Source organism: Physeter macrocephalus, chromosome 11 (genome assembly GCF_002837175.3).
Source record: "Physeter macrocephalus isolate SW-GA chromosome 11, ASM283717v5, whole genome shotgun sequence".
Classification (NCBI taxonomy): Eukaryota; Metazoa; Chordata; class Mammalia; order Artiodactyla; family Physeteridae; genus Physeter; species Physeter macrocephalus.
In genome coordinates this window covers 118,917,200-118,937,063 of record NC_041224.1, presented here as the reverse complement: position 1 = coordinate 118,937,063, position 19,864 = coordinate 118,917,200, and the positions used below count along the sequence as shown (strand labels likewise).

The window sequence follows — 19,864 nt, the reverse complement described above, 5'->3', positions numbered from 1 at the left end:
ACTCGGGGAGCTTGTCTAGGAGTCACTATGCTTACAACAGCGCACGCAGGAATTATCTTCCCTGACTTTCTCGGGCTCCTCCTCTGGCTGCTTACACAGGAAACTAAAGGTGGGTAATGTCACGGGTGATCTCACGCTGGCATGACGTCAAGAACCCTTGACGTCAGAAGGCGGTTGCCACGGGGACCATTCGCCACCGACGGCAAAGTCGTGAAACCCCATCACCACGCTCAGTCTCCGTGTCGGCCTCTACAGAGTCTAAGCTGCTAAAGAATCTTTAACCTTAAGGGGGCCTCAGGGAGAGAAGAGTGGTGCCGCTGCCGCCGAGAGCCCCACCTCCGCGGCTCCGGGTCCTGGGTACCGGGCCCCGGCCTGTGGCGGCGAGCGGCGGCCGCGGTGGCGGCGAAGGCGGTCGACCCGCCTGGGTCTCCTTTGCTCCGTGCAGGGCTGGGAGAGGGGAGCCGCCATATTGGAGCCGGAGCCGAAGGTGCTTTGCAGCCGCCGCGCGAAGCGGGTGGAGGTGGCGGCCCTGCCCTGGATCTGGGAGGAGTCGGCCGCGCCGGGGCCCGCAAGGCTGGGGAGTGAATGAGCCGCTCACGCTAGTCTCCCCCCCGCCCGTTCCCTCCACTTTCCGCCGCCGGGACCGGGCCGGGAGGGGCCCGGAGTCGGCCGTGGCGGAGGCAGGATGTTCTCCAAGAAGCCGCACGGAGACGTGAAGAAGTCTACCCAGAAGGTGCTGGACACCAAGAAGGACGCGCTGACCCGCCTCAAGCACCTGCGCATTGTCATCGGTGAGGGGCGAGGGGTGGTGGCGCCCGGGTTGTCCGGCCTTCGCTCTCCCGGGAGCCCCTGGGGACTCTCCCTCCGCCCTGGCGCGATGCGGGAGTAGAGGGCGAGGCGTCGCCTCTGCAGAGACGCGGGAGGGCGGATAATTTGGGGAAGGGAACCCTTGGCAGTTGGCAAACACTAGTCACACTAACACGGGGTTTTCTCATTTTGAGTTAATAACCCGAACTCTTTTTAAAAAACACTTATTACTCTAAAGACTTAGATTATTTTTAGACTTTCGGGAGACTTGGTGTTGCGGATATTGGTGTTTATAGGATATGTTTGTCAGATGACTACCGCCATCCCCACCCAAGTGAAATGAAAAAAAAAAATCTCAGACAATATAAGCCTTAATCTTTCAAGTTTCTTGGCTAAGGAGAGCAAAGAGGAAGCAGTTATACCTCTTTGGGAAATGGGTGGTTCCCAAAAAGCTTGTGGGAAAGAGACCCGCCCTTGTTAATGCACCTTGTTCATAATCACTGTCATTGAGAGGTGGAACTATTACTAATTATAGAAAACAAGGTAGTTTATAGCTTCCTTTGCTTTTCGTAAATTATATAGAATTCTATTTTTAATTAAAATTTTCTTACCGTCTGTTGCCCTCTGTTTTGCTGGCCGACCAAACTGATCTTTGAGTTGTGGATATGGTGTTAAAGGAATTTTTTGGACGCTTGGTCATTTCTCGGGCTGGTAAGGGCTGTAATAATACTTATGGAACAACTGGTCCAATACTTGGATCTTTTTAGATGAAATTTGAGGTGAAGAGGAAAGTTAGTTTGCCTTTGTTGATGCAGAGAGTTAATGGCAGAACTGAGCTTAGAACCCAGATGTCTGAATCCTAGTTGAGAGTTTATCATCTCAGGCTCTCTTCCTAAAGAATGTTCATTTTGAAAAATGACGTTTATTCAGTGACATAAGTCTTTTATTTGAGGTGCATGTGTTTCTCTACTATATGGTTTTCTCATACCAACAGGATAACACCAATACCTAACATTTGTATGGTACTTTACTGTTTACAGAATGACTTCACATAAATTATAATTAATCCTCACAATAACTTTAGAGTTAGTTAAATTGTTATCCTACATTTTTTACAAATGAGAAAGCTGAAGTTTGGGAATGTTAAGTGGTCATCTAGCTACTAGGAGGCAGAGCCAGAACTGGAACCCAGATTTCATGTCTCCAGTTTGATTTTTACTCTTTCTATATTGATGGCAGCAAATCTATATCACAAGTAAATTGTGTTTATTCCTGTGGAATTGTAAGAAAGCAGTTAAATCCAGTTTAGCAATGTAAAAAGATATTTTCAAGAAAATATAAATCTTCTAAATATAGTTGAGATTGTCATCTTTTTATTTAAATTCTACTTGAGAGTTAAGCTGTTGAAGAAAAATTTGGCTAGGAGACTGAGACAGGGAAGGTTAATGTGTGGATGTAGGAGGTTTATCACAGATAATGGCAGTTTGAAATTGAAAACTTAATGGAATTTGATACCTACTTGGGACAAACTGTAGGCTGGGTAATGGCAGAGCTATGAAGTTGAGTTCCAATAGAGTATTGACGTTTCCTAAATTAACTGCCACAGTTCTTTGGTTATGGAATGGTTAAGAAATGGTTCATATATACTTCTTTGGCATAGAAGTTTTTTTTCCACCTTGGAGACGTGGTCTAAATTAAGAGGTCATACATATCAGATATTTTATAGTGCCTAGCTTTCTCAGTTTGAAAACAAAACAGTTTTTTTTTAAAAACCCTTTGCTTTTTAGAAATTTATTTTATTTATTTTTAAATGGAGCATATACTGTACATAAACATTTAAAATATCCTTAAGAACCTTCAAATGGAGGACTTTGTGCTTTCAGATACTCCCTGCCCCGTGAGTGGAGGAGGTCCATACGGAGTGATTACTGCACTCATTTTAGAACAGTAATTCTCAACCGGGGACAGTTTTGCTCCCCTGGGGACAGTGAGAATGTCTGGAGACACTTTCGGTTGTCACAATTGGAGAGAGGTGCTACTGGCATCTAGTGGGTAGCAGGTATGCTGCGAAACATCTTGAAACGCACAGGATAATCCCTCACAACAATATTCTAGCTTCAGATGTCAATGGTGCTGAGGTAAACCTTGTCAAAATATAGAACAAAAACAGATGGACCTCCAAATCCTGCACTTGGTTCTAACATATTATTTAATTGAATAAAATATTCTATATCTTTAAATGGTTACAGTTACTTTGTTTGGAATATGATTAATGTGATTCCTAAGAAAATGAGTGGGAGAGAGTAGAATGGCAAAGACTGAAAGGTGTCTTAGAGGCCTCCCATTTTGCAGATGGGAGAGCCACTTCAGATCCTTTTTGCAAGTTAAGTGCAGGTTTTATATAAAGTAAACACTGTGAGGAGACTAGTTTGCAGAACAATGGGCCATTGCCAATTACACAGGATTTTGATTTTTGTTTGGTCCCATCTAAACTGTATTTTTAACCTTTAAATCCAACTGCCGTTCACTCAGGGTATTTATAGAATTCATTGCATCCCAATATATAAGAACATAATTTAAACATCTGGTGTAAGCCTTTGTCCTGGCATGTGTTCCCACTAAAGGACAATTCCAGATGAATTTATAGAACTTGAAGGATTTAGATTTAAATCTACTGTGTTTATTGATATTGCTGTGTGTTTGATTTTTAGGAACTGGAAGTTAGAATTATTAAAAAATAGAAATAAGGCCTTGTCTAGTTGCTGAAGTTTCATGTTGACCTCTCCCCTTGCCCCCTTTGTTTTTGGGGGTTTTTTTACAATTAATGGCCTTAAGATAATGATAGTAAGTTAGCAGGCAACTTAGTATCTAACTAAGTGGCTAACATAATTCTTGGCATAAAGTGGATATTGAGTAAATGTTATTGATAATTTTCTGGTATGGCAAGGTAACAGTTCAGTCTTCTCAACTTAAAAAAAAAGATAAGCGCTTATTAGCTAATAAATATATTGATTATTGTTGGATCATTCTTTTTAGTAGCTTTATTGAGGTGTAATTGACAGAAAATAAATCACACATATTTAAAGCATATAATTGAATGCTTTTTCAAAAATTGAAGTGTGCAGGTGATGTACAGTATTGTATGTTACAGGTGTACAATAGTGATTCACAATTTTTAAAGGTTATACTCCATTTATAGTTATAAAATATTGGCTGTATTCTCCATGTTGTACAGTATATCCTTTAGCTTATTTTATGCGTAGTAGTTTGTACCTCTTAATCCCCTACGCCTACATTGCACCTCCCCCCTTCCCTCTCCCCACTGGTGACTACTAGTTTGTTCTCTATATCTGTGAGTCTGCTTTTTTTGTTATATTCACTGTTTTCTTGTATTTTTTAGATTCCACATATAAGTGATATCATACAGTATTTGTCTTTCTCTCACTTATTTCACTTAGCATAATACCCTCCAAATCCACCCATGTTGCTACAAATGGCAAAATTTCATTCTTTTTTATGGCTAAGTATCATTCCATTGTGTACATACACCATATCTTCTTTATCCGTTCATCCATTGATGGACACTTAGGTTGTTTCCATGTCTTGGCAGTTGTAAATAATGCTGCTATGAACATTGGGGTAATTGAGTACATACATATACCTATACATATACATATTTTTGATATACATATACCTTGTGAAGCCATCATGACAATCAAGATTAGGAACATAGACAATCAAGAAAATAAATATATCTGTAACCTCCCAAAGTTTCCTTTTGCCCCTTTGTAATCCCTTCCGCTCACCCTTACTTGCCTGCCATCCTACCCCTTCCCTGGGCAACTACTGATCTGCTCTCCTCTACATTAGTTTGTATTTTATATATATATGGAATTAACAGTATTTACTCTTTTTTGATTGGTTTCTTCTACTCAGCATACTTTGAAATTCCTCAGTATTTGTTTTGTGGTGGTGTGTCTATAGTACTTTGCTCTTATTGCTGAGTAATATTCCATTGTATGGATATGTTATAATTTGATTATCCCATTCACATGTTGATGGACATGTGGGTTTTCAGTTTTGGACTATTCCATATAAAACTGCTGTGAGATGTACCTGTTATATAGACATATGCTTTCTTTTCTCTTGGAATAAATACTTAGGAATGGCATGGATGGATCCTATGGCAGTTGTGTGTTTCTTTTTAGAAGCTGATACACTGTTTTTTGGTTTTTTACCATTTTACATCCTTACAAGCAGTATGTGAGAGTTCTAGTTCCTCCACAAATGCACCAACACTGCTTGGTATGGTATTTCTTTTTCTTGTCAGCCACTATAATAAGTTATGTAGTGGATATAATTAGTGTTTCCCTGATATCTAATAACATTGAGCTTCTTTTCATGTGCTTAATTTGCCATTGTATAACTTCTTTGATGAAATCAAGTTCAAATCTTTCACCTATTTTTAAATTGTTTTTTGCTTTCTTATTTAGTTTGGAAAATTCTGTATATATTCTGGAAATAAGTACTTTATCAGATACATGATTTGCAAAGATTTTTTTTCCCCCTAGTCTTTGGATGTCTTTTAATTCTCTTATTTTCTTAGAAGGAGTAGGAATTCTTAATTTTGATAAAGTCAATATATCAAGTTTTTCTTTTATGGTTCATGCTTTTGGTGTTGTATCTGAAATCTTTGCCCAAAGTCATGGTCACAAAAATTTTCTCCTATGTTTTCTCTAGAGTTTTAAAATTTTAGGATCTATATTTAGGTCTGTGATCCATCTTGAGTTAATTCTGCAAATATGGTTTGAGGTATGGATTGAAGTTTATTTTTTTGCATATGGATATCCAAATTTTCCAGCACCATTTGTTGAAAACGATTGCCCTTTCTCCACTGAATTGCCTTTGTACTTTTTCCAAAACTCAGTTGTCTATATATGTATGGATCTATTTTGGGGCTCTGTTTTGTTCTGGTGATCTATTTGTCTGTGTTGATGCCTGTACCACAGTGGCTTTTTTTGTTGTTGTTACCGTAACTTGATAATAAATCTTGAAATTAGATGGTGTTGTCCCTCCAACTTTGTTCTTCTTTTTCAAAGGTTTGTGGTTTTTTGGAGCAGGGGGAGGGAGCTATGCCAGGTCCTTTACCTTCCCATATGAGTTTTAAGATTAGCTTGTCAATTTCTCATAAATAAACAAACAAACAAATTCTTGCTGGGGTTTTGATCGGGATTGTGATGAATTTGTAGGTCACTTTGGGAAAAATTGACAATATTGAATTCTCTGACTCATGAAGAAGGTATGTTTCTTCATTTTATATAGGGCTTCTTTAATTTCTCTAGCAGCGTTTTATACTTTTTAATCTACAGGTCTTACACATCTTTTGTCACTTATCCCTAAATATTTTCTACTTTCAATACTGTTGTAAATGATATCTTCATGACCATTTTTTTAAAAAATTTATTTTATTTATTTTATTTTTGGCTGCGTTGGGTTTTCGTTGCTGCACGCGGGCTTGTCTCTAGTTGTGAGCAGGGGCCACTCTTCATTGCAGTACGTGGGCCTCTCATTGAGGTGGCCTCTCGTTGCTGAGCACGGGCTCTAGACGCGTGGGCTCAGTAGTTGTGGCTTGCGGGCTCTAGACTCAGGCTCAGTAGTTGTGGCGCATGGGCTTAATTGCTCTGTGGCATGTGGGGTCTTCCCAGACCAGGGATCGAATCCATGTCCCCCGCACTGGCAGGCGGACTCTTAACCACTGCACCACTGGGGAAGCCCCTTCATGACTATTTCTGATCGCTAGTAAAAGGAAATGCAGTTGATTTTTGTATATTGAGCTTGTATCCTGAAACCTTGCTAAACTCACTTATTAGTATTTTATAGATTTCATGGGATTTTTTTTTTTTTACATACATGATCTCATTGTCTGTGAATAAAGATGGTCTTGCTTCTTTTTAACCTGGATGCCTTTATATCTTTTTCTTGTGTTGAACTTATTGGAATCTCTAGCACAGTGTAGAATAGAAGTGGTGAGAGTGGACATCCTTGTCTTTTTCTTGATCTTAAGGGTAAAGTGATCAGTTTTTTACCATACAATATGATGTTAATTGTAGGTTTTTTGTAGATGCCCTTTGTCATGTTGAGAAAGTTTTATTCCCTTTCTAGTTTGCTGAGAGTTTTCATCAAGAATAGTTATTAGATATGTCAACTGCTTTTTCTGTTTCTATTGAGGTTAACAGGTTTAAAAATTTTTTTTCATTCTGTTAATGTGATAAATTATAGTCATGGATTTTCAAGTGTTAAATCAACTCTGCAGTCCTCTGCAAACCTAAGTTGATTGTGATATCTTGTGATTTTTTTAATATATTGTTGGATTTGATACTCTAAAACGTTTGTAATTTTGTAATTATGTTTATGAGGGATATTGGTCTTTACTTTTCTTCTAATGTTTTTGCTTCTTTATAACAGGTAATGTTAGCCTCATAGTATTAATTGAGAAGCATTCCTTTCTTTTCAGTTTTCTGGAATTGTTCATGTAAAATTGGTATCATTTTTTTTTCCTTAAATGTTTGGTAGAATTCACCAATGAAGCCATCTAGATATGGAGTTTTCTTTGAGGGAAGGTTTTTAACTACTTTAATAGATAGAGGGCTGTTCAGGTTATCTGTTTCTTCTTGAGAGAACATTGGTAGTTTGTATCGTTCAAGGGATTTTCCTATTTCATATAAGTTGTCAAATTTATAGGTATAAAGTTGTTCATAATGCTCCGTTATTGTCCTTTGATAGCTATAGAATCTGTGATGATGTCATCCCTCTTATTCCTAATTTGTTTTTCTTTCCTGATCACTCTGGCTGGAGGCTTATCTCTTTTATTGATTGTCTAGAAGGACCAGTTTGTGGCTTCATTGATTTTTCTCTGTTTTTCTGTTTTTATTTCATTGATTTCTGCTTTGGTCTTTATTATTCCCTTTTTCTGCTTAGTTTTAATTTAATTTGCTCTTTTTCTGGCTTCTTAAAGTGTAAACTGAGGTTATTGATTTGAGACCTTTTTCTAATGTAGGCATTTGGTGATATAAATTTTCCCCTAAACAGCATCCCACAAATTATGGTATTTTGTATTTTCATTTACAGCTAGGTCCAAAATGCACTCTAACTTCCCTTTTGTTTCTTCTTTGATCCATGGGTTATTTACAAGTGTGTTTTTTAGCTTCAGATATTGGTGGATTATCCTGATATCTTTCTGTTATTGATTTCTAATTTGATTTCATTATAGTCAGAAAACATATGTTTTATGACTTGACTTCTTTAAAATTTATCAAAATTTGACAGGAATATATTTTAACTTGATGGATGTTCCATATTTGCTTGAAAACAGTATATATTCTGCTGTTGGTGGGTTGAGTGTTTGAAAAATGTCAGTTAGGATAAGTTGTTTGATAGTATTGTTCAGGTTTCCTGTATCCTTGCTGAATTTGTCTCCTTGTTTTTACAAATTATTGAGGGAGGGCGCTGAAATTTCTGACTGTAATTGGGGGTTTGTCTGTTTCTTTTTGAGTTCTATCAGATTTTGCTTAATGTATTTTGAAGCTCTGTTATTAGGTGTCTAAACATTTAGGGTTACTATTTCCTCTTGATAAATTGAGTTCTTTAGCATTACGAAATGATATCTTTAACCTTGGTAATAGTCTTTACTCTGGAATCTACTTTGATAGTAATATATAGACTTGTGCTTCCATTGACTAGTATATATTTTCCTGTCTTTTTAATCTATTTGTTTCTTCATATAAAGTGGATTTCTTGGTGGCAATATATATTTGAGTTTTCATTTTTATTCTAATCTAAGAATCTCGGCCTTTGAATTGAGATGTTTGGATGAGTTTTTTTTCTTTGTCACTGTGCTGTTCATTATATCCCCAGAATTTATTTATCTTATAACTAAAGTTTATACCTTTTCACTCTCTTCACCCATTTTCCCCACCCTTACCTCCTGCCTCAACCACCATTCTGTTCTCTGTTGCTGTGAGTTTGCTGTCTTTAAATTTCACATATAAGCGAGATCATACAATATTTGTCTTTCTCTGTCTTATTTCACTTAACATGATGCCCTCAAAGTCTACCTATGCTGTAGCAAATGACAGGATTTTCTTCTTTTTTTTTTGACTGAATAATATTCCTTTGTGTGGACATACACATGTCCATACAAACGAATATATATCACATTTTCTTTATCCATTCATCTGTTGCCAGACACTTAGGTTGTTTCCATGTCTTGGCTGTTGTAAATAATGCTGCACTGAACATGGGAGTGCAGATATCTCTTCAAAGTAGTGGTTTCGTTTCCTTTGGGTATATGCCCAGAAGTGGAATTGCTGGATCATGTGGTAGTTCTATTGTTAATTTTTTTAAAAAATTAATTAATTAATTAATTAATTAATTTTTGGCTGTGTTGGGTCTTCATTGCTGCGTGTGGGCTTTCTGTAGTTGTGGCGAGTGGGGGCTACTCTTTGTTGTGGTGCATGGGCTTCTCATTGCGGTGGCTTCTCTTGTTGCGGAGCACAGGCTCTAGGCATGTGGGCTTCAGTATTTGTGGTGCGCGGGCTCACTAGTTGTGGCTTGTGGGCTCTAGAGTGCAGGCTCAGTAGTTGTGGCACGTGGGCTTAGTTGCTGCATGGCATGTGGGATCTCCCTGGACCAGGGATTGAACCTGTGTCCCCTGCGTTGGCAGGCGGATTCTTAACCACTGTGCCACAAGGGAAGTCCCCCCCTTTTTTTTTTTTTAACAATTTTTTTATTTTTTAAAATTTCTTGACCACACCGCCTGACGTGGGATCTTAGTTCCCCGACCAGGGATTGAAACCATGCCCCCTGCAGTGGAAGCGCGGAGTCTTAACCACTGGACCGCCAGGAAAGTCCTTCTATTGTTAACTTTTTGAGGAACCTTTATACTATTTTTCATAGTGACTGCACAAATTTACATTTCCACACAACTGATTTTTGTATGTTGATTTTTGTATTGTGTAATTGTACTGAATTCATTTATTCTGATAGTTTTCTAGTGGAGTCTTTAGGGTTTTCTATATTATCAGATCATGTCATCTGCAAATAGAAACAGGTATACTTCTTCCTTTCAGATTTGGGTGGCTTTTATTTTTTCTTCTTCTCGCCTCTTTTGCCAAATTGCTCTGGCTAGGACTTCCAATACTGTGTTGAATAGGAATGATGAGAGTGGGCACCTTGCTCTTTCAGCTTTTCACCATTGAATATGATGTTAGCTGTAGGCTTGTCATATATGACCTTTATTATGTGGCAATACATTCCCTCTATACCCAGTTTGTTGAGAGTATTTATTATGAATGTGATGTTGAGTTTTTTAAAAATGCTTTTTCTGTATCTGTTGAGATGATCATATGACTTTTAACCTTCATTTTGTTAATCTGTGAATCACATTGGTTAATTTGTGATGTTTGAACCATTCTTGCATGCCTGGAATAAATCCTGCTTAATCATGATTATGATCCTTTTAAATATATTGTTGCGTTGGTTTGCCAATGTTTTGTTGAGGATCTATGTTTTTCAGGTATATTGGCCTGTAACGTTCTTTTGTTTTCTTTTTTTTTTTCTTCTTTCTCTGTAGTGATTTTGTCTGGTTCTGTTATCAGGGTAATGCTAGCTTTGCAAAATGAGTTTGGAAGTATTCCTTCTGTTTCCATTATATGGAAAAGAGTTTGAGAAGAATTGGTATGAATTCTTTAAATGTTTGGCAGAATTCACCAGTGAAGCCATCTGATTCTGGACATTTCTTTGTTAGGAGGTTTTTGATTACTCATTTAGTCTCATTACTTGTAATTGTTCTTTTCAGATTCAGACCAATAACTTGCCATTTAGATCTGGATGACATACATTTAAAGTCATTATTCATTTGTTTGAGTTTAAGTTTGTGTCTGTTATCTTGCTGTTTTCTATTTGGCTTATCTTTTCTTAGTTTTCTTTTTTCCCTTTTTTTATATTGAATAAATTTATGATTTTAAAAAAATTTCTTTGTCTTATTAGCTATAATCTTTTATTTTAGTTGTTGCTATATGATTTATAGTATGATTTATATATCTGCAACTTCCCAGAGTCTACTTACTATTAAGTGATATTCTACCACTTCTTGTGTTGTGTAAGAACTTTACAGAGTGTACTTTAATTTCTCTTCCCAGCCTTTATACTTTTTTGATCATACATTTATTTATATTGATACATGTTGTAAACCCTGTAATAGTTTGTTTTGTCTAAGCAAGCAGTTATCTTTTAGATACTTTTAAATAATTAGGAAAAAGATATATATTTACCCATGTGGTACCATTTCTAGCACTCTTCATTCCTTTGCAGAGACAGATATTTCCAGCTAGCCAGCATCATTTTGTTTTTGTTGGAAGGATTTCCTTTAACATTTCTTTTGTAACGATGGTCTGCTGGTTATGGATTCCTTATGCTTTTGTTTATGTTAAAAAGTCTTTATTTTTCCTTCTTTTTTGAAAGATATTTTGCTACAATTAGAATTCTTGGTTGATGGCTTTTTTCCTTTGTTCTTTAAAGATTTTACTCCACTGTCTTTTTGCTTGCATTGTTTCTGATAAGAAGTCTGCTGTCATCTTTTTTTTTTTTTTTTTCTCCCCAAAGAGGAAAAAAAGCAAATTTGTTGTTGCTGGTAGAAGGGCATGAAGGGAAGGGCTCTTCGCCCTTCCCAACATCTTGCATGGATGGGAGGTTGAGGGCAACAGAAAAGGCAGTAGATGGGGGTGCAGGCCCCACTCTGTACAATATGGAAAAATCTGATATAGATACTTTGTATAAAAGCCACTTGTCCTCATTTGTGTCCTCTTGCTGGCTGGCCGGGCTGGGGGGCTCTGGGGGACAAAGAAGCTGGGTGGTGGGCCAGGACTCAGGGACACCCCATGGTCCCCATCCTCTGTCTGTCCCCTTGCGGGGTCACTTTGGATCCTTGGTGAGGGCATAGCAGAGCTACAGTGGTCGGGACACTTTCCAGAACTTCTCATTCACCAGCTCCAGGGTCAGCGAGCCATTCAGTGTCGTGAAAGTTCCACCCCTAGGGGCGATGTAGACGGTATACTGCTTTTTGCTGACACCCTCCAGACTGGGCAAGGCAGGCTTCTCAGGGCCGTCACCTCCTCTGGCGTCAGAGGTGCCCCCTCCAGGCCCTCTTGGCTCCCCTGCCTCTTGCTGCTGCCTCCGTTCGAGGGCAGTGCACAGGGCCAAGTACTTGGAGAGATGGGCCACTGTGGCATTCCCAGTTGTCTTCACATACCTAGTCTGGCAGTATTCTCCCTGCTCCACAAGCAGCGGGTGGGGCCGGAACACGATCTCAGTTTCTCCACCTGGCTCTGGGGGACTGGGAGCCCCAGGAGGGCTTGGGGGGGCAGGGTTCCCCCTCCCAGGGTCCCTCCCTGGTCACCAGAGTCTTCAGAACCGGCACCCCCACCCACCCCACCAATGCCACCTCTCCCAGTCCCTACACTGTTCCCCCGGCACCCCCTCTACCGGATCGCTTGGGAGCAGGGCCTGGGGCAGAGTCACGGGTGGAGTCTGAGCTCACGTCCTCTCCATCCCCCTCTCCCTCCCCTGGTTCTCCTTCCCCCCGACTCATTGTTGTGGTCTGATCTGACCCAGGCATTGGCCGTCTCACACGCTGGGCCCTGTGCATGGCCTGCATGCACAGCCCCTCTCCTCGGTGCTGGAGCTCAGCACCTGCTGGTTGTGCAGGCGGCTGAGGCAGATGAGCAGCCTGTCTTGGTGGGCCTCATATTCCTCCCGGCTGGGGTATATCTTAGAGATCAGAGCATCGAAGTTGGGGTCTGGCCGCAGAGACCGCTTGGATACCAGCTTCTTTCGGCAGGTAGGGCACTCCTTGTTCCTGGTGTGGGAGAAAGGAGGCCCTGAGGAGTCAGTCACCAGGGCATGGAGGGTCCAACTCTTGTCCCCCTCCCCCCATCTCAAACCTGTCCCTCCTGTTACCCGCTGCGCAGGGCCGTGACAATGCAATCAGAGCAGAATCGGTGGAGGCACTCCTTGGTTGTCATCGTATTCTTCAGCATGTCCAGGCAGATGGGGCACATGAGCTCTGAATGCAGTGACCGAGGGGAAACTGCAATCTCTGTGCCATCCATGATGGCTTCCTGGAGGTGTTGATGAGTGGAAAGGTGGTGGGTGGGTTGGGGGGAAAGGGGTTTTAGAAACAAGTGGTCCATGAGCCTCATATTCCTCCCGGCTGGGGTATATCTTAGAGATCAGAGCATCGAAGTTGGGGTCTGGCCGCAGAGACCGCTTGGATACCAGCTTCTTTCCACAGGTAGGGCACTCCTTGTTCCTGTTGCACAGGGCCGTGACAGTGCAATCAGAGCAGAATCGGTGGAGGCACTCCTTGGTTGTCATCGTATTCTTCAGCATGTCCACGTAGATGGGGCACATGACCTCTGAATGCAGTGACCGAGGAGAAACTGCAGTCTCTTTGCCATCCATGATGGCTTCCTGGAGGTGTTGATGAGTGGAAAGGTGGTGGGTGGGTTGGGGGGAAAGGGGTTTTAGAAACAAGTGGTCCATGAACTTGGAGTCTTGAGAAATACAGTGAGATGTCAGAATCTGGGTACCTCACGTTGGCCACTTGAGGAAATTGGGAATTCTAAGAGTAGGAGCTTTGGAATAGGAGGATCTGAGGTTTGGTGATAGGCCTGGGGATGGGCATGGCACATATTTTCCATCTGTGGAAGACTTACTTGGTCAACAGAATTTCTTACAGTGCAGTCCTGGTACTACCTATATAAGAATCCCCTAGGATGCGTGTTAAAAATGCAGATTCTAGGGTCCCATCCCATTACTGTATCGCAATGTTACAGGTAGGGGCCAGTGGGAATTCCATTTGTTTTTTTAAAGGAGATATTGGTGGTAGTTTATTAATTATTTATTTTTGCTGTGTTGTGTTTTCGTTTCTGTGCGAGGGCTTTCTCTTGTTGTGGCAAACGGGGGCCACTCTTCATCACGGTGCGCGGGCCTCTCACTGTCGCGGCCTCTCTTGTTGCGGAGCACAGGCTCCAGACACACAAGCTCAGCAGTTGTGGCTCATGGGCCTAGTTGCTCCGCGGCATGTGGGATCCTCCCAGACCAGGGCTCGAACCCGTGTCCCCTGCATTAGCAAGCAGATTCTCAACCACTGCACTACCAGGGAAGCCCCGGCAATTCCATTTTTAATAAACTCCAAAGGTGAGTCTTAACATGCACTGACCTATCATGCAGAACTGAGGAACGGGGAAGGTAATCTCAGCTTGTTTACTATCTTGCAAATGAAGATAGTAATACTTGCTCTACCTCTCTAGCACATCTGAGGGGTCCAGTGGAGCTCATACAGACTCAGTTCCCACGTTTTGCTGGCATTCTGGGCATTCGCCAGCGTCATCATGGTGACCGGGCACAGACCCCCACGAGGGCTCCACCGCCGGGGAGGAGGAGGGGTAGGCAGCCTCCAGCCGTCCGCGCTCCCACTGCCACAGCGCCTCTCCTGGGGCCCAGGCTCCCCGGCCGAGTTCGCTTGGTCCGCAGCTACTGCTTAGACAGCAGCTCCTGCCGCCGCCGCCGCCGCTGCCGTGGCCCGGGCGCTGGGGCCCTGGGTCTGCTGTCATCTTTATCTTACTCTGTATATATATTTTTTCTTTTTTTCTGGCTGCTTTTAAGATTTTCTATTCATCATTGGTTTTGAGCAATTTGATTATGATGTGCCATGGTGCAGTTTTCTCAACATTTCTTGCCATGGGGTTCATCAAGATTCTTAGATTTGTGGGTTTAGAGTTTTCATAAAGTTTGGAACATTTTTGGACATTTTCCCCCAGTTATTTCTCCCCTCCCTACTTTTATTTATTTATTCTTTTATTTATTTCATTTATTAGTATATTAAAAAGTATTAATATCAGGTTCATATATTAGGAAGTATTATTAGTGTATTGGAGGGACTCAAGCTTTTGGAAAAGAACTGATATTCTTTTCATTTTTTTAGATTCTTTCTTCTCTGTTTTATCTTGAGTAGTTCCTATTTCTACTCTTCAAATTCACTAGTCTCTTCTGCTACATGAAATCTGCCATTAATCCCACTAGTTTATTTTTCATCTCAGATGTAGTTTTTATCTAGTTTATTTTGTGTGTGTGTGTGTGTATAAAATTATATTGTCTGTATATCTTCTTAGCTTCTTGAACATATGGAATACAAGTAAAATAATATCTTCTCTGCTCCTTCTAACATCTCTGTCTATTCTGGGTCAGTTCCATCAGTTGATTATTCTTCTCATCCTGGGTTGTTTTCTTGCTTCTGTGTATGCTGAGTAATCTGTGGATGTCTCATATTTGAATTTTACCTTCTTAGCTTCTGGATATTTTTGTATTCTTACAAATTCTTGAGCTTTTTACTGGGATGCAGTTAAATTACTTGAAAACAGTTTGATCATTTCAGGTCTTGCTTTTAGGGTTTGTTGAGTGGATCCATCTAGGGATAATTATTACCTACTGTGAGTCAATACCTTCCTGAGTATTCTATTCAGTGCCCACAGGTATGAGGGATTTTTTGTAGCCCCGCTCTTGGGAACAGGCGCTGTTCCCCAGCTTATGTGAGCATCTGGTACTGTTCTCTCATATTCCCTCACATAGTACTTTTTCCTGTCTTGGGAAGTTTCCTTGCAAGTATTTATGATCATACTGAAGGAGAACCCTCTCCAGTCTTCGAGGATCTCACTGTGTACAGCTCTCTCCTCTTTGGCGCTCTGTCCTGTGGACTCTAATTACCTTGGTTTCCTGGCACTATCAGCTCATTTTCTCAACTCATGGATTACACTGGCTCTGCCTGGATTCCCTTTCCTCTCACCATGGGCTGGAAACTGTTCTTAAGACATTAAACTGGAGTAGCTGAAGGTATACCTCATTTGTATGCCATATGTCAGGAATGACTTTCCTTATCTGGTGTTCGTACCTGCTTGAAACAGACAAACAAAAGAACAAAAAAAACCCCTGAAACATAAACAACAATTTTCAAGACACCAGACATCAGATGCTGATAATAAGAGGTTCTCTTAAATGAATGAGACTGAAAATTGGCTTCATAGAAAGCAACTTGGCCCCCATTTTTTTAACTTTTTTACATTCAGAGAAGAAATTTATGATCAATTGATTATTGATTATGTCTGTGAAAAATATCTAATTGTTCTCCAATCTGAATATTATTAATGTTTTCAGAAAGAAAATCAGATTGAAATATATTAGAAAAATAAAAAACTAGTGTTCATTAGGTATAAAAAGTAATGTAGGGCTTTCCTGGTGGTGCAGTGGTTGAGAGTCCACCTGCCGATGCAGGGGACACGGGTTCGTGCCCCGGTCCGGGAAGATCCCACATGCCACCGAGCGGCTAGACCCTTGAGCCATGGCCGCTGAGCCTGTGCGTCCGGAGCCTGTGCTCTGCAACGAGAGGGGCCACAACAGTGAGAGGCCCACGTACCACAAAAAAAAAAAAAAAGTAATGTATAAAAGAAACAAGAACTGTTTATGTTCATTAAGTAAATAACTTGAAAGTGGTATAGATTAACTTGGAAAGGATATGCCTGGAAATCTGAAAATGTGTAGGAGTCATTGTGAACTGTAAACTGCCTATAAAAATAAACTAACTTGATATTTGAATATGTTCTTAGGATTTGATGGGCAAAGTTAGCAGGTATCCTCTTTATATTCTTTAATTTGTATAAACTCTTTATATTCTTTAATTTGACTCTTACTGATTTAAAAAATTAATTTGACTTCATTGAAATGTTTTATCTTTCTGTATGTATGAAGAAGTGATTTACTGAGCAGATTATTTACATAAACAATATTACTGATTAATTTGCTTAGTAAAACAAGCTGTTTCAAAATATTGTAAGCCATTTTTGCATTAACATTTCTTTCATTAAGGATTTTATTGCATCCAAAGAATTTTACATGGCTTATAGGACTGAATAAAATGTGGAATAAAACAATTAGTGATAAAACAAGCAACCGAAGATCCATTACTTAAAGGTAACATTATCAGGTTCCAGAGATGAGCTGATTATAGCTATAAGGCATTGAATTTGGTTCTTAGATTTCCTGGCAGCCAAAGTGAAAAGAGAAACATGTTGGGTTACAAGTTTTCAGTGTCCTAGAAAAGAAAGCATACTTTTTTTCTTTCTTTTTTTTTGATTAAAACGTTGTTTTTTCTGGATTCTAAATTCAGTCACAATCTGTATATATATGTATGTTCATATGTTATTTAATGTGTCTTCTTTTAGAAGGATCATGCAGTAGAAATAGATTTTGGAGAAAATAGAAAAACAGGCAATTAGATCTATTCTTTCTAAGATCAAATGTCTACACAATCTAAATTGTTTTCATTCTTTCTTTTTTTTCTATTTATGTAAATGGCATCGCCATCTTCCAGGTTACTAAGATATGAAACTTTCATCTTTGACAATGTGGTAGCAAAAGAAAAATAAATTTACAATAGTCACATTATCTTCTTCAACCTCTTGTTACTCCTCTCTGGTATTTTACATTTCAGTAATACTGAATGAGACATCACTTTCTGTGATGCCTGTGCTTTTGCTAATGTTATTTACTGTACTGTCATTAATAACCCATTTCTTTTAACCTTATTAAGAAAGAAAGAATAAGAGGGAGGAAGGAAGGAGGAAGAAAGAAAGAAGCATCAACAAAATAATAATCCCACTTATTGGATTTCAAAACTACAGTCTGGAACGATAACTACTATAGAAAGGAAGTAGACTTTGTATGAACTCTAAATTGAAAACTTAATGTGGTTTGGATGTGTGCATTGATCCATTTTTAGAAAATACCACTATCCGTTAATTATGGACCAACCATGAGTTAGGTATACTTCACGTAAGAGCAGTATTACATGAATATGAGTGGTAATAAGAATTCTATTCTAGGAAGCCTGCTGGTGCAGTGAGAAAGTAGATCAGATGCTATTAAGAAGGCACCTAATAGTATATTATGTAAGATGGCAATTGTATTAAAGAGAAAGCAGGGGAAGAAAAATCATACTTATACCTGAAAGCTTTTACTCTTCCTTCAGTCTCGGGAAAATCTGTAGAGCTTTGGTAAAGTCTTCTCTATCGTCTGGTAGGCATAGGGACTTTTCCTACTTACTTTTAGTAATTTGGTTATTTATTACAGTGTAATTACTTATTTGCATGACTGTATCTTACAGCCTTCCGGAGAGTAGAAGCGTGTCTCTTCAACTTCATATCCCTAGACTCAGCATAGTGCCTGGCATATGAAAGGTGCTTAGTAAATATTATGTAGTTCATGAATGAATATATTAGGTATGAGGAGAGCAAAGTTGCTCTTCTGTGAGTAACTTCCTTTCAATTAAGAATGGTAGAGAAAATGTTTAAAGTCAGTATTCTGATCAGAAAGAATCCTTGGGTTATCTGAAGGACCTGTGCAAAAAAACTGGGTCAGAATCTAAAATCCTATGTGAAACAGAAAAAGAAAAACAAAAAAATAGGACGTTACATGAAAAATGTTTATGGTATTATGGCAGAGGTTATGAGATAATCTTCACCATTACGGAAAGAAATCTTCATGACCCTTGTATAACATCTAATTTTTTAACAACTTATATCTAGTGAGCACAACAGCATGTCATTTTTTGTTTGTTTGTTTTTTTGCGGTGCGCGGGCCTCTCACTGTTGTGGCCTCTCCGGTTGCGGAGCACAGGCTCCGGATGCGCAGGCTCAGTGGCCATGGCTCACGGGCCCAGCCGCTCCGCGTCATGTGGGATCTTCCTGGCCCGGGGCACGAACCTGTGTCCCCTGCATCGGCAGGCGGACTCTTGGGAAGCCCGCATGTCATCTTTGAAGTATATACTACCCACTCCCCCCACAATCCAACAGAATAAACTGACTTGTAGACAGACACAGAGGAGAAGGAGATGTGGAGATGGAACAGAATACTCTTTGTGGCTCTAATGTGTCACAGCAGCCACAGGAGACTAATATAAATCTGTTAGTGTTTTGTCCTTTTGCTTTTCCATATGAATTTGAGAATCAGCTTGTTAAATTCTGTGAATAATATTGTTAGGATTTTAAAAATTGTATTGCCTTGAATCCATAGATTTAATTTAAAGGAGATTGACATCTGTAGTATATCTACGGTTGACCCTAGAACAGCGTGGGTGTTAGGGGCACCAACCCTCCACACAGTTGAAAATCAACATGTAACTTATAGTCGGCCTTCCATATCCCTGCTTCTGCATCCACAGATTCAACCAACTGTGGATTGTGTAGTACTGTAGTATTTACTATTGAAAAAAAAATTCATGTATAAGTGGATTTGTGCAGTTCAAACCTGTATTCTTCCTATCCCAAGGGGTCTCCATTTATTTAATTAGGCTTTCCTTAAAGGTTGTAAATAAAAAAATTTATATTTTTCTCTAAGAAAGATTTGCACATCTTTTTTATGGTCAAGAATAGGTACATTTAGGGATTTCCTTGGTGGTCCAGTGGTTAAGACTCTGTGCTTTCAATGCAGGGGCTGCAGGTTCGATCCCTGGTCAGGGGACTAGCATCCCGCATGCTGTGCAGTGCAGCCCCCCAGAAAAAAAAAAACCCAAAAAAGAATAGGTACATTTAAAAAGGATGTTAAATTTAAAAGGGATGACTTCTGTTTGCTGCAGAAGGAGCACATGTGATCACTTCATTAAATGGTGGTTTAGATAAAGATTAGGAGGAAAGAATGTTCATTTGAATAAAAACATTTATAGATCACTACTTTATATCTTATAACAGAATTTGTTCTACGTTATTTTGATTCTTCAGTATAAAATGGAAGGCAAATTAAGCAAATATATTTGAAATATTGGGATAAGGAAGGCAACTCTTAAAACTCACACCAAAGTTAGAAATTGTTATGAAAATGATTGGTAAATTTGCCTTTATAAAACATTTTAAATTTCTAATAGTAAAACCCATCATTAACAGAGATAAAA

General features: G+C 39.6%; 1 protein-coding gene and 1 pseudogene across 7 annotated transcripts in view; one reads left to right on the top strand and one right to left on the bottom strand.

Annotated features, from left to right (window-relative positions):
- The first annotated feature begins 259 nt into the window (after nt 1-259).
- Nucleotides 260-19,864, top strand: part of RALGAPA1 (Ral GTPase activating protein catalytic subunit alpha 1) — a 222,367-nt gene continuing 202,762 nt past the window's right edge. For 3 of the 7 annotated variants that reach the window (XR_003681899.2, XR_003681898.2, XM_028495728.2), the window contains exon 1: nt 260-791. Coding sequence is in view for 5 of the 7 variants with exons in the window: in XM_028495728.2 (XP_028351529.1) it covers nt 686-791 (106 nt within the window). In the remaining 2 variants the exon portion in view is untranslated. The remainder of the gene's footprint in view (nt 792-19,864) is intronic. The other 4 variants (XM_007113236.4, XM_055088385.1, XM_055088387.1 and 1 more) reach the window with 3 other exon arrangements.
- On the bottom strand, nt 11,779-12,980 carry LOC102985638 (E3 ubiquitin-protein ligase RING1-like; annotated as a pseudogene).